The 14,936-nt window shown below is 37.9% G+C and overlaps 1 protein-coding gene across 3 annotated transcripts in view; it reads right to left on the reverse strand.

The window, feature by feature from the left end:
* The window catches only part of NEDD4 (NEDD4 E3 ubiquitin protein ligase), a 146,382-nt gene that overhangs the window by 34,013 nt on the left and 97,433 nt on the right, over positions 1–14,936 (reverse strand). For all 3 annotated transcript variants that reach the window (XM_006074923.3, XM_006074918.4, XM_044925047.1), the window contains 5 exons: positions 13,859–13,961; positions 8,947–9,113; positions 6,608–6,725; positions 6,354–6,521; positions 1,564–1,629 (listed from right to left, as the gene is read on the reverse strand). In XM_006074923.3, coding sequence (XP_006074985.1) covers positions 1,564–1,629; positions 6,354–6,521; positions 6,608–6,725; positions 8,947–9,113; positions 13,859–13,961 — 622 coding nt within the window. The remainder of the gene's footprint in view (positions 1–1,563; positions 1,630–6,353; positions 6,522–6,607; positions 6,726–8,946; positions 9,114–13,858; positions 13,962–14,936) is intronic.

Genomic DNA, 14,936 nt, shown 5'->3' on the forward strand with positions numbered 1-14,936 from the left:
ATTGTTTCTTGGATGAGTGCCTGTCAGTGAATCAGAAATTCACATTTCACTGCAGAGAGGACAATGTGAAATGCAGTGGGAGAGACGCCTAGGGATCTCAGTTTAAGTGGCTCCAGGTGAGTGGACAGAGGATGACATCTCATAGCATTATGGATGGCATCATCAACTCAACAGACATGAGTCTGAGCAAACTCTGGGAGATGGTGAAGGACAGGGAAGTCTGACATGCTGCAGTCCATGGGGTTGCAAAGAGTTGGAAAGTTGCAAAGAGTTGAGCAATTGAACAATAAGGTGAGTGGAGATGGCTAGACACGGGGCACTAAGTGAGAGGAAGGCTAGGGAGGGCAGTCTTTCTGTGACATCCACCTTCGTGTTGAAGGTTGACACTGACTGGGCCAAATGCACAGGTGGGTGCCCCCACCTCCTTCCTCCGCACAGTGCCCATGTTCCTCTCTTGGTGCAGGGCCACCGTTTTAGATGGATCAGCCAATTCAAGGCTTTTTGAGCCTGTGAATTCCTTTGCTGGAACCCCCATAAAAGTGAAAAAAAAAAAAACCTACTTTTCAAAATTAATATATAGGCTGCCATTCAAAATCACAAACTGTTGGTAGAAAAAAGGTGAGGTGGCCGTTCCAACTATGGAAGTGGAACACACACACACCCATTTGGAAGAAAGAGCCCAGGCAGGAGTGAAGGTGATGGTGGTGGGTAGGTGGCTAAGGGATAGAGGAGGCTCAAGGGGCTGGGAGCCTGGACATTTACATTTGGTTTAAAAAAAATAAGTGGGGACCATATAAGGAAGAGACCAACTCAAAGCAGTGAAAGTGAAAGTCGCTCAGTAGTATCTGACTCTTTGTGACCCCATGAACTGCAGCCCACCAGGCTCCTCTGTCCATGGGATTCTCCAGGCAAGAATACTGGAGTGGGTAGCTGTTCCCTTCTCCAGGGGATCTTCCCAACCCAGGGTTCGAACCCAGGTGAGAGTTGAGTCAGAAAGAGGATGGAGGCTGGGAGACTAAAAGGCCTGAAGCTATGAATCTAAGCTGTAGTCAAGGTCATGTTTAGAGATGCTACCTAAGAGGCAGTGGATGGTTTGGCAGCCTGGAAAACAACAAGACTGAGAAGGGGGCTTACAAACTCCATCCTGGCTGCTGAGCCTGCCGACACGTGTACACACGTGCCCATATGACCAGCTGTTGACGTAGCTTCATGTCTGGGGCAGAAACAGCTGCAAGACACATAGGCTGGGCACAGAGCAGAGGCCCCTGGATACCACAGTCCTGATCAGTATGCAATACATCCAGCCTGCACAGCACTTCACCTGCCAAGCCTGAACGCCACCCACAGCCATGTGGGGACTTGGCTTTCTCACTATGAGAGAGACAGTTCTCTGTCTTTTGTCTTTAAAGGGCCTACCTATCCCATTCTCCTCCCACAACCTCATCCCCCAGAGCCCAGATACTATGCTGGAGCAAACGTTCATATTCAGTGTTCCCCAAAAAAAAAAAAAGTTGCTGAGTCTTATATTTTTATTGAGGATTGAGGGGAGGGGCTAAAACTTACCACAGGAAGTGTAGGCTGTTCCTCAAAAGTATAGGCTTGTAAGCTGCCTCTTCTGCTGGAATGATTCTTATATATAAAAAAAGAACAATGATAACTTTAGGTCTCTGCTTTGTCTCTGAATGGCAGATAAGGTAGTGGGGTAGGTGTGATGGGGAAGAAAAACGAACACCCACTCCACCCACATGGAGATTCTCTCAGCCTCGCTCAACACCAAACACCTTCCAAATTCCAGCTCACAATTCTCCCCCCGAGTCCTAGACCGTCTCCTGGACACCTTTTCTTGAATGTCTAACAGAGAGCCCTTTATTGTGTTCAAAACTGGACTCAGTTTTTCCCTGTCCACACCCACTCAAATCCATTCCCTCTCAGGTGTTCCTCATCTTCAGTGGGCAGCCTAGGAGGCAGCAACTGCCCCCCAGGCAGACAGCAGTCAGTCCCCTGAGTTCTCCCCTCCTGTCCCTTAAGGCCAGGTCCGTCACCAGATCCTACACATTCTATTTCTTTGCGAGCTCTCAAATACATTTCCCTTGCACTTTAAAAAAACTTTCAAGTTTTCATCACTTGTCATTTTGACTATTACTGTGGCAACATCCTAACAGATTTGACTGCTGCAAGTCTTTTTTGCTTAAATCTGCTCTCCATACCACGAGTTGCAGCCAGAGAGCGTTCTGCAGCACAGATTTCATCGCCATTCTCTCACTCAGAGCCCTTCAACGACTTCTTCGTCACTAGGGTAAAATCTACAGTACAGAACACAACGTGAGTGAGCTTCCAGAAGAGCTCCAGTGAGCTTCCAGGGCTGACTCTAGCCCTCTTCCCTCACAAGCCACCCTCTGGACATTCAAGATTACTTGTTTCCTAGAAATCCAGTATTTTTTCTTTCCTGTGCTTTTACATGCATGCTGTTGTCACTTCCTGAAATATTTTAGTTTTGTTACTTAATGACATTAACATTTATAATATATGTAGGACTTAATTCAGAGGAGCCACTGTAGGATTGTTTACAATAACAAAGAACTGTAAACAATCTGAAGTCCATCAAAGGAAACTGGAGAAACAGCTTAAGGGTTACTTGCACAAGGGAATGACGTTTGATTATTTTGTTGGTAGTGGTTATAAAAAAGAGCACCTCAATATTGACTGAAATGGTCCAATGTCTATGATACAGTATGTAAAAAAAATAAGTTACCAAAAAGTGTGTACAAGGTGATCGCAGGCTAAAAAACTGATATACAAATATGCGTGCATGCATCTTTATGCACACAGAAAATGTTTAAGACTATATATGCCAAACCACTTATACCCTGAGAAAACCATTAACTGAAAAAGATGCATGTAGCCCACTGTTCATTGCAGCATCACTGACAATGGTAGGACGTGGAAGCAACCTAGATGTCCGACAGATGAATGGATACAGAAGCTGTGGTACATATATGTAATGAGGTATTACTCAGCCATACCAGGAATGCATTTGAGTCAGTTCTAATGAGGTGGATGAACCTAGAGCCTACTATACAGAGTGAAGTAAGTCAGAAAGAGAAAAACAGATATTGAATATAAACATGTATACATGGAATCTAGAAAGATGGTACTGATGAACCTATTTGCAAGGCAGCAACAGAGATGCACACACAGAGAACAGACTTGTGGGCATGAGGAGCAGGGGGAAGGAGAGGGCGGGACGAATGGAGAGAGTGGCATGGAAGCATACACTATCATCTATCTAACAGACAGCAGTGGGATTTTGCTGTATGATTCAGGGAGCTCAAACTGGTGTTCTGTGACAACTGGGGAGGGGATAAAATGGGAGGTGGGAGGGAAGTTCAAGAGGGAGGGGACATATGTATACCTATGATTGAGTCATGTTGATGTATGGCAGAAATCAACACAATATTGTAAAGCAATTACCCTTAGAAATAAATTAAAAACAAAAAAAAGATATGGTGCATGTGTGTGTGTGTGTGTACACACACACATAATGAAATATTACTCAACCATAAAAAAGAATAAAATAATGCCATTTGCAGCAACAGGGACAGACCTAGAGATTATCAAACTAAGTAAATGAGAAAAACACCATATGATATCACTTACACATGGAATTTAAAATACAACACAAATGAACTTATCGACAAAACAGAAACAGAGTCATAAACATAGAGAACAGACTTGTGGTTGCCAAGGGTGAGGAGAATGGGGGAAGGATGGACCAGGAGTTTGGGATTAGCAGATGCAAACTACTAAATGTAGAATGGATAAACAAGAAGGTCCCACTGTACAGCACAGGAAACTATATCCAATATCCTGTGATAAACCATAATGGAAACAAATACAAAAAAGAATGTGTGTATGTATATATATATATATATATATAACTGAATCACTGTGCTGTACACCAGAAATTAATACAGCATTGTGAATCAACTATATTTCAATAAAATAAATTTAAAAAACAATATATGCCAAACCATTAATGGCAATTGATGGAGCATATGTCAGAGGTAAGATGGAAAACTTGATTTTTATTTTATACACCTCAGTACTGTTTCAATTTTTAACCATGACCATACAATACTTTAAAAATAATAAATTAAATTTTTTGAATTAATATGCACATGGTAAGAAATTCAAAAGGTACGAAAGACATATGCTCTGCTCACCCTGTTTTTCTCTTCAGAGCTGAGCAAGGTTACCTAGTTTAGTTTTCAAGAAATATGATACACATATTTATTCTGTCATGTAAATAATTTTATAAATGGTAACACATCAAACATACTGCTCAGTACCTCAGTTTTCCACTGAGCAATATTTCTTTGTTCCATACAACATATATATTCAAAGACACTTCATTCTTTTCAGTGACTGCATAATATGCCATTGCATAGATGCCACCTATTACTTTAGTAATTCAAAAAATAAAAATAACAGGAGGGAAGAGAATAGGATGTCACCAGAAAATCAATATAGCTTATCCTTTAAGTCTTTGACTGATCTTTCCCACTCCTCAAACAAAAACATGAAATGACATGAATGAAATGAATGACATTTCAAAAGATAGATGGATGGAAGAAAGGAGGGGAAGGGAGCAGGCAGGGCTATCTGCTCTTGGATATTCACACAGGCATTTACATAGAACTGTCTACACTGAAGCATCATGAGAAAGGTGCTAAAACAGAAGTCAGCAAATTTTTCTGTTAAGGTCCAGATAGTAAGTAGTTTTTGTTGACTATCTTGTCTCTGTTAATTTTCTGTGAAAGCAGGCATAGGCAATACTTAAACAGATGGGTGAACTATATTCTAAAGATATTTTAACCGGCATATAACCAGTATGTAGTCAGCCCTCCATATTTACTAATGGAATGGAAAGTGCAGAATTCCAAAAGGAAATGACCACAATATCCTTGGACACCTCTTTGTCTTCCATTGAAATGTCTCCTTTGATACAGATGAGAGAGTTAGCCACAAGGGTCCCATCAGGGCAGTGTTATGTTGAAATACTGGCTTCTGGACCCCAGAGGTAGCAAGTTTATAGTGGCTGCTGGAGTGAGAAGGTCATCTCTTTGTTTAGTCAAAGTATATCAGCTCTTTTTCACATGTGTGTTGGTGACATGTGTGGTATCCCTGAAAAGGAGAAGAGTAACCCCAAGCACCCAGGACTTGGCCTGGCACTCATCAGCACAATTCAAGACAAAATCAAGACTACTTTGTAATCATGCCTAAACACAGCAAAACATGAACACTGTCCAAGCCACAAGATACCAAATATCTCCCTATATCCTGGCAGATACAAGTGACTGCTGCTTTTTGCTAATCATAGCTTTAGCCTTGCTACAGTTAAGATTTAAGACATCACATCACAGAATTATCCCTGCTTCCTGATAGCATCCAATGTGAGGTCCTGCTTCCTTAAACCCTCCTGAAAATCGCCTAATACAAGTTGAAATCCTTTAAGTCTTTCATAACATACTATTACCGAGATGTTCATGGTTTGTATTCCCCTTGCTGAAATGAATAATAAACTCAACTTGTTCAATTACAAGTGTGTTCCTGATAGTCTGTGGCTGAGGGCATTGATTTATGTAATGGATATTTAGAGTCCAATGACCATGTGGATTTTCCACAACTCTGCTCCATACTGTTAGTGAGGATATTTGAAAATGGCCATACTGTAAAGTACAAAAGTCCCTTACACATTATTATGTGCAGTTTAAGACAATATTTTGTCATCACAAGAAAAAAAAACCACGAGGTGTTATATATTAACTTACAATTTTGCAATACATAGATCAAATCATTATGTTGTACACCTTAAACTAACACAATGTATTATGTCAATTATATCTCGACAAAAATGGAGAAAAAAGACAACCTTTTATGTAAAGGTTAGATACTGAATGGAATAATGGATGTGTGTGTGTGTGTGTGTGTGTGTGTGCACGTGCGCGTACTCAGTTGCTATATCATGTCTGGTTCTTGCAACCCCATGAACTGTAGCCCACCAGGCTCCTCTGTCCATAGGATTTCCAAAGCAAGAATATTCCCAGGTTGCCATTTCCTTCTCCAGGGGATGTTCCTGACCCAGGGATCAAATCCACATTTCCTGCATTGGCAGGCAGATTCCTGACCACTGAGCCACCAGGGAAGTCCACATATATTTAGATATAAAATACATACATAATATTTATATATAAAAATATAAAATCCTAAAATATATATATATATATATATACATATATATATATATAAATATAAAATCCTGAAGCTCCACCAAAATCTAAGAATCATCTTACTGAGTTGGATACTGGCTGGCCAGTGGCTGAATTTCCACCAACAGTGAGTCTGGCATTCAATTCTTCTGCAAGATGAGTCTGGACATCCAAGTTATTTGATGGTGGAGATGAAGGGAAGGCTTGATGGCTGTACATGGTGGCTTCATCTTCTCTTATAATTTCCCAGTTCTAAAATGAACAGAAGCTTAAGCTACATACTTGAATCAATTGCTATAACATATGTCTACCAACAAGAACGAGAAAATGATTTCTACCTCAGAAGATTCTCGGTTGTCAACACTTTCTGTTTCCTCAGATATCTGCCTCCTGGTGGTAAATGCACGCTGGGCTTGCAGTTGAATGTTACCATTCTCAGCATCTGTTAGGTTGTCCCTGCATTAGAAATGTAAAAACCATCACCCACACCTGAAGAGAGTTAAAATGATAGCTAAAAATTCTGTGTTCATTTAGAAACTATCCATATTAGATCAGAATTTATAGTTTGGGCCCAAAGGCTAGTTCAACACGCTCAGGTTAAGTTGTAGGAACAGCAGTACCTTCAGAGTACCTTATGGAGTTAAAAATTTTTGTGAAAATGTGTAACGTGCACAATATTTTCATTCTTCACTGTACCTAGGAAAATGTCTCATGTGTATGGGCACTCAAAAATATTTGTTGAATGAATGAACACCTGAGTGTTGCATAAGTAATTTTATTACACTATTATCTCACCATGTTATTACAAGAGTAAAATCTGAAGTAGCTCTAGAAAGTTCATAAAACAGAAGCTTTTTAAGAGTTGCATATACATCTTCATGAATTAGAAAGTAACATTTTCCAGAACTGATCTTAAGCCAAGGGTCTACCCTCTAGTTTCCATGCATGAATGCAGAAGGCAGAAGGAAAGACAGTATAAGGACACTATAATTAAAAACTTAATAGATTATAGATTAAATGGTATGTGTTTTTGATCATATACAGTAATGGGCCTGTTCTGAGAAAGGACAGTAGTAAAGGAGTGTTTGAAATTAGGAAAGGCATGGTAAATCAGACTGCATATCTTTTCCGCAGTCATTCATTAGTTATACTACTCTAGCTAGTCATGTTTAATATAGCCAGACCATAAGATCAAGAATTTTGTATAAGTATTTAATAACAAGACTACTGTTAATTTATCTAATACCATATATGCCCAGGATATTCAGATGACCAATTCTTGCTGTACAGTTGCTAGAGAAAACATAGCGGTCCTAAGAGAATGCCTCGTACATTTTTCCCCCAAATAAATGATTTTTGCTGGCTGAAAGCAACCTCAACCACAGTGAAAGAAATGTGATTCTGCTCAAGTCAGGCCTGCCACAATACAGGTATACAACAAGATGTTTCAGAATTTTATCATGCATTCAGTCTTGTAATCTGTATGCCATTCTACAGAGATCAATGCCTCTGTGACACAAAGCAGCTGGATCATCAATTTGCTTTGGAAGCATTTGAGATCAGAAAACATCTATAAAAGTTCTTGGGGATTTCCTTGGTTGTCCAGTGGTTAAGAATTCACCTTCAAATTGCAGGGGACACAGGTTCAATTCTTGGTCAGGGAACTAAGATTCCACAAGCCGTGGGCAACGAAGCTGGTGTGGTACAAATAGAGAGGCCACATGCAGCAACTAGAGGAGCCTGAGCCGCAACTACTGAGCCCACGTGCTCTACAGCCCTCATACTGGAAAAAGAGAAGCCTGTGTATGCAGCAACGAAGACCCAACGCAGCCAAAAGTAAGGAAAAAAAAGTGCTGAACCATGTGTGTGTGTTCAGTTGCTCAGTGTGTCTGACTCCTTGTGACCCCATGGACCATAGCCCACCAGGGTCCTCTGTCCATGGTATTTTCCATGGCAAAAATAATGGAGCAGGTTGCTATTTCCTAGTCCAGGGGATCTTCCCGACCCAGGGACTGAACCCACATCTCTTGCATCTCCTTCACTGGCAGGCAGATTCTTTACCACTAGTGCCACACGGAAAGCCCCATTTATAAATACCAGTCTGATGATAATAAAAGAAAAATATCACTGAGGAGACATAAATCAGAATACCCGAAAGGCCATTCTGTCCTTGATTTGGATACATCAGAAATTATGTACACATTGACCAGACTGGCAAAGGGGTGTTTAACAAAAGAACTTATTATTGAGCCCTTTATATTTCATAAAAATTTCTATTTTAAAAACACTGTGCTATAGAAATCAACTTCTCATTATATTTTAGTAACAAACTAAAAAATCTCCAAGATTTTCTACATCAGTCTAGAAAGAAAAATGTTCCTTTTGTGGCTATATAATAATTTAAAACAGAAATAACTGACAATTCATTAAAATTAAAGAAGCAATCAGAAGGGTGATATTTGTAATTCAAATACTTTTTAATACTATCAAATCATTTTAAGAAAGAAACACCTAAGATAGCACTTTTTATGCCCAGCACCATAAAAAAAAAATCCTAGTATTCTTACAGTCTTTGGATTCCCATACTATTATGAATCCATTTGAGTCATGACTTCATAATGGAAATCAGTGGTCAAAATGTATTCAGATTACAAACACAAAAGTCACCAGCACGTACTGAAGGGTTGGTCTTTTCCACTGTGTTCTTCTAGATTCATGGTTTACATAGTAGGTCCTTCCAAGGATATCCTGTCTCTCTTCCCATCCTGGAGGTAGAGGAGAAGGTTCCTGTTGCTGCTGCAAATGGCAAGCAGCATCTGGTTGGTCCAAAACTACCCAGCCAGGCTGAAAAACAGAATGGTGACAATTAAGTTTATGCTTAATTTTTTTTAACCGTATAAATTAATGCCACTAGCACCACCTGGAAAGCCCATAAAATATGCTAGAGGAAATTTTAAGAGATTGAGCATGTCCAGTTTCAGAAACTACGCAGACAGAATGAGCACGCGGTCAACTTTTAACACCTAACAGGAATATCTGATGATAATGAAGTTTGTTTGTTTGTTTTTCAAAATGATAACACTTAAGATTTTGCTTGAAAAAATTTAATTTTTTTTGAAAAAATTTAAAGCATGTCTAATAGGAGAAAAAGGACTTGGAAAACTTTAAAATAAACAGCATTGGAAGACACTAAGAAATAGAGAAGCATAGTTCAACTTCACACTATTCTCTAAATTATAAACAGGGATCGTGTCTTATTGGGCATTGTCTTTCTCAGAGAGAAAGCACCTTGTTAATGGTGGAAGTAAATAACTCTCTGAAACCTGAAAAAAATTGCTGTATGAAGGTCAAACATGTAGAGGCATGATAGGGAAGGGCAAATGATTTAGAAATGGTGATTGAAAAGACATTATGATTCTCTGGTCTGACTTTTCTCTTTCTCCTCTGGACCATGGAATGGCATTTTGGTCAAGTCATAAAACAGCCAAAGAAAGAAAGTTTTGTTTTGTTTATATGCTAGGAAGGCACTGGAAATTTCCTCTGAGACTAGCAAGCAGCAAACATACAAAAAACCTTAGCTAGGGTAGTTAGAGTAAGGAATTATTTGAAAAAAGTAGCAAGGGTTAATGACATGATTTTATACAAGAAACCTCAAAACAGAGAAGGCAGTCAGTAAAAGGTTCTGCTAAACACCGATATGGTTAGGAAGCATAAATAAACTAGCAATGAAAACTTTAAAATTCTCCTAAAAGGTACACAAGAGAAGACCTGAGTGAATGAAAAGACAATGTGATCTTGGCTAGGGAGATTTAATCTCACAAAGACATCAATTCTCCCCAAGTTAATTTATAAAGTTGTCAAGATTTAAATAAGACTACATCATGGATTTTTAATATAACATGACAAAGCCATTTTCAAGTTCAAATAGAAACAAAAACAAGCAAAAATAATCAGCACAATTCCAAAAAAGACAAGTGAAGATAAACTTTATCAGATAAAACATACCATAAACCACAATTAATTAATAGAATTGGAAAGCTAAGAAAGAGAATCCAATTTATAGAATTCAGTATATGATACAGTCATTTCAAATCATAGGAAGATAAGCAAATTACTTAGGAAAAAAAAGGAAGAATTATTTGCACTGCTACCTCATACCTTATAACCAGAATGTTACAGATTGAGCAATATTTAAAATGTTACAAAGTAAAACCAAAATGTATTAGAACAAATCTAGGGATATTAAAAAAGTATATTCTAGGAGTAAAAAAACCTTAAGTATGACATCAAACCCAGATGGCCTAAAAGAGGCTGAGTGATTTGATTATAATCCCCCAAATTTGTACATGGCAAAAACTACTAAATAAAAGTAGAAAAAAAAAAAAAAAGAGAGAGAGAGAGAGAGAGACAAACTGGGGAACATATTTGGTACCATAATAATAGGTAAAAAATAACTTCCTTAATATATGAGAGTCTTTTTTTTCCGCCTAGACACTGGGGATCTAGCACCGGAGGACCACTGTGCCAGCCGGGTGATGGTTTAGAAGATAGAAGAGAATTCTTCCCTCTTGGAAGGTGGGGTCTGAACAGGAAGGGTCAGGGAGACCTCGGGAAGAAAACGATCGTTTTCTGGCAGCGGACAGAACAGGATAAGGCTGAAGCAGGGTTGATCTTTGTTTGGCTAGTGCCAAGGAGAGGGTTATAGACTGAGGTGGAATGGAAGGTGAGGCATAGGAGGGAGGAAGACAGACAAAATTATTCCAGGAAAAGACATATGGATGGGAAGTAAAACAGATTCCTTCTCTTTCTCTTTCTTTATTTTCTTTTTATTTCTTCGATAGGAACTGACATCTTGCTAATTTTGTTTCTTTTTATTGCCAGGAACTCCATTCTCTCTCTCTTCCCTCTACTTTTTCTCTCCATTGATGTTTACCTTCCTTCTCTCTCTCGCTTCCTTTCCCTTAAATGATTATGATAGAAGATCTATATATCTAAAAATCAGTCTGTACATATCAAATCACATTTTATTTCTCTGGTCTCAATTTTAAAAGCATGTGAGTTGAATTTTTATATTTCACTCTATTGGAAAAAAAGGACCAATTTTTAAAAATACGGTCACTGATTATTTTTCTGCAGATTAATAAAATTTATTAATAAAAAGGTCCTCACTACTGCTGTAGAAGATTATAAAAATATTCAGAGCTTGGAAAATGGTACCAAAAATATTTCTTTAGAATCTTCTTAAAAGATTTCTCTATTAAAGGTTTTTTTAATTGAATTTATGTTACTCAAGTAAACTTCTGGAGGGGAAAAAAACTAATTTAATTAAGGGCCTATATTTTTAAAAACCTGTTTCAGTTTGAGGAAGAAGTATAGTTATCCATTTGTTAACCCATTTCTAAATATGAACATTGTTTAGAAAGAATGGGTTTTCATTTTCAGTATAGAATGCCTCCCTATTAAACATGTATCAGCTAATATTCTTCACAAAATAATTTTCTAAGGATCAATGTATGTTATTTATTTACTAACCTCAAAGCTAACATGCAACCACCCACAATTTAACAGTCAGAGATGGTCAAAAAGAAAGCATTCAGAGGTACAGCAAATACAGTAGTAGTAACCACATAAAATACATAGAGCTAAACCTAAAGTTACAAGGGGTACAAAAAAAATACTACATAATTATGTACTACAGTCACACTTTACCAAACTTTATCCTACCAGGGTATACACTGCCTAAGAGTGAGCCTCTTTTGAAAATGACAACTGTTTTCTTTAAATGGTAGGATTTTATATATTCAGTCATAAACCAGATGTCAAAGACAAGACTTCTCTGGTCATTAGCTACACAGAAGATAAATAAGCACAGATTCATGTGTTTGAATTCCTAGGGCCTTTCATAAATAAACTCCTACATGCTTACATCTACTGAAATTATAAGGTGTATTCTGAGGGAATTCAAAGTTGAGACATGAGACCACAAAATGAAGCGAAGCAGCTCTACCCACAGAAACTGAACTGTGAATAAGGTACCTGTGATACATGCGTGTGGGCAAAACTTGGAGCAGGTTACCAAATAATGAAATGCTGTTAGAAATTTTTTAAGTTACTAAATAAAGAATTTTCTTTCTTTATAGCAGACATCCTTCATTTCAAACAGAATTCCATTATTCAGGTTTCCCTGTGCACTAAAATGCCAGTTAGAGAGAAAATTCTACTCAATAAATTCCTAAATTAAAAAAAAAAAGATTATTATATGACACATCACAGAAAAACTAAAAATAAAAAAAAAAGGTATCAAATAAGGGCATTAGACATGAGAGAGGATATTAAGTTTCTTTGATCACCAGAGTAATAAGGCTAACTATTTAAAGAAAAAAGTTCTTTCTTTCTGTTGTTATAGATTCCCCCACAAAGTAAAATCTCATTAGTGCATATAAAAAAAATTCCCAGGAATCTTTGTCGCAAAAGCACTGCTTGTTATCAAACTTTCTCAAGATGTTTGGGTGTGTGATGCAAAGCCCAGCCCTGGGGAAGAGTCCCTCATCCTGACAGTCCTTCTGGAGACTTCAGCAGACCCTTAATCAAAAAAGCATGACTACTGAGGAAGAGGCACACACACAACCCCTCCAAAGCAAACTGATGCCACAACAAAGGGTGCTTTCAGTCAATGTAGTTAGAATAAGGTGCTACCTTCTGATGATAATGTTTGTTAAGTGGGAACCTCAAGAGGCAAATGTTTTTGTTCCCTTTTCAGATCACGAATTTTTTGTGCTGGAAGAAACCCTAGGGGTAGCAGTACACCCTGTCACTCTGCAAAGGAAGAACCTGAAGTCCAGAGAGGGTTGAGACTCACATGGTCACTCAGCTCATAAGTGGCAGAGCTTGAGACTAGGAGGGTTCCAAGTCCCTGTCCAATTCTATTCCAAATACATGTTCTCTGCCTCTTCTTCACTTACCCCAAATGTAGGTGGCTCTGCCCAAATCCTTGACTGGACTTCCTCTTATCCTATCACCCATGAAGATGGTTAACTTCTTTTGGCCCCCAATAAATGTGGCTTTTTATTAGATCACTTATATATTTTTTTTCTCTCTCTCTCTTAGTCTTCTTTTCTATGAGCCCTCCCACACCCACCCCAACCATGATAGGAAAAGTAACAGGAATTACATTTCATAAAGGAGTTCCTAAGTAGCATCTTCAAATTTTCCATATATTTAACTTTCAAACAATAAATTGTGTTCTTACTTTAATAGAGGGGGCACATGACATGGTTTTTAGAAAACTCTGAAAAACTAGAAACACTTAATGACTTAATTACAACAAATGCTTTCATTTATAAACATTGTAATCTCTATTCCTTAAGCTTTAAGAATGCCATCAGTAATGGCCATTCATTTCACAGAAATGTCCTTAGAGGAAAGAAATGTTTAACAAATTCTTGGGTAAAATAAACAAATGTCTAGGGAAGTAATTTTTATTGCACACATTTAACTTTATTAAGCAGTTATTTTTTCTTTAGAGTATAGTAAAATAAGAAATTGGATATTTTTCTTCTTAGTTTAACCAAATATTTATAAAATCTCACCTCTAATTCCTCAGCCTGTTCTGTGTTATCGTCTTCTGAGCCACTGGTTTTAGGTAAGTAAGTCATTTTTAATCTCAGATAACCTTTAACTCTTGATTTGTGACTGTAGAAAGAAAATAATAATTCATACAACTTTAACACTAGGAAGAAAACCATTCATTCAATAAGAGTTCATTGAACATCTACTAGCTTACTAGGAGAGATTCAAGACAAGTTTCAATGCAGAAGAAAAAGGAATAGATGGTGGAGAAAAAGAAACATCCATAAATAAATAATTGTTATGAGATAAATATGGAACTATGGAAGTTTAAGTGAAAGATCAGAGAGATCTTGAAAGAGAAGCTGGCATCTGGGTTGGGCTAGAAGACTGGGGAGGATTTTGATCTATGGCAGTCAGGGAAAGGCATAAGAGTAGAGAAGAGGGCAAAAATAAGGAAATAGATGGGAAACCGGGGGTGCAGTTAAGGAAATGGAAGTAGCTGAGATTGGCTGAATTACAGGGTATATAAAGGAGGTGGGAATGGTCCAGCTGATGAGGTCTAAGTGAAGTAGAACTTTTAGATTTTATTTTGCATAGAATTTGGAGGATAGGGAAAGGCATCCTCACAGATGTGCTTTAGGGATAATAATCTAGCCATGTTGTATAACAGAAAAGTAGAGAGCAAGGTCAGATAACTATCTGAAACCTAATGTCTTTGACAGCTGTTTGAATCTGTCATATATTAATTTATCTAATCTACTTTCATACTGTATCTCATACCACCTCTTAGAAAAATGAGTTGTCTAAGTTAAGGGTTGCTTCCCAGAGTAGTAATATTTAATTAAAAATTTTTTTTAATTTATTTTTGCCACACCCACAGCATGTGGGATCTTAGTTCCCTGACCAGGGATCAAACCCATGCCCTCTGCGTTGGGAGCATGGAGTCTTAACCACTGGACCACCAAAGAAGTTCCCTCATTCATTTTTTTTTTTTTAAACCTGTCTTTCTTAAGATTCTAACTTAAGACCTAACTCTGTCTATTGCCCCCACCAATTCTATAATAGCATCCTGTTTACTTAGGAAATCCTTGCTTGTTA

The sequence above is a fragment of the Bubalus bubalis genome, chromosome 11 (genome assembly GCF_019923935.1).
Source record: "Bubalus bubalis isolate 160015118507 breed Murrah chromosome 11, NDDB_SH_1, whole genome shotgun sequence".
NCBI classification, from domain to species: Eukaryota; Metazoa; Chordata; class Mammalia; order Artiodactyla; family Bovidae; genus Bubalus; species Bubalus bubalis.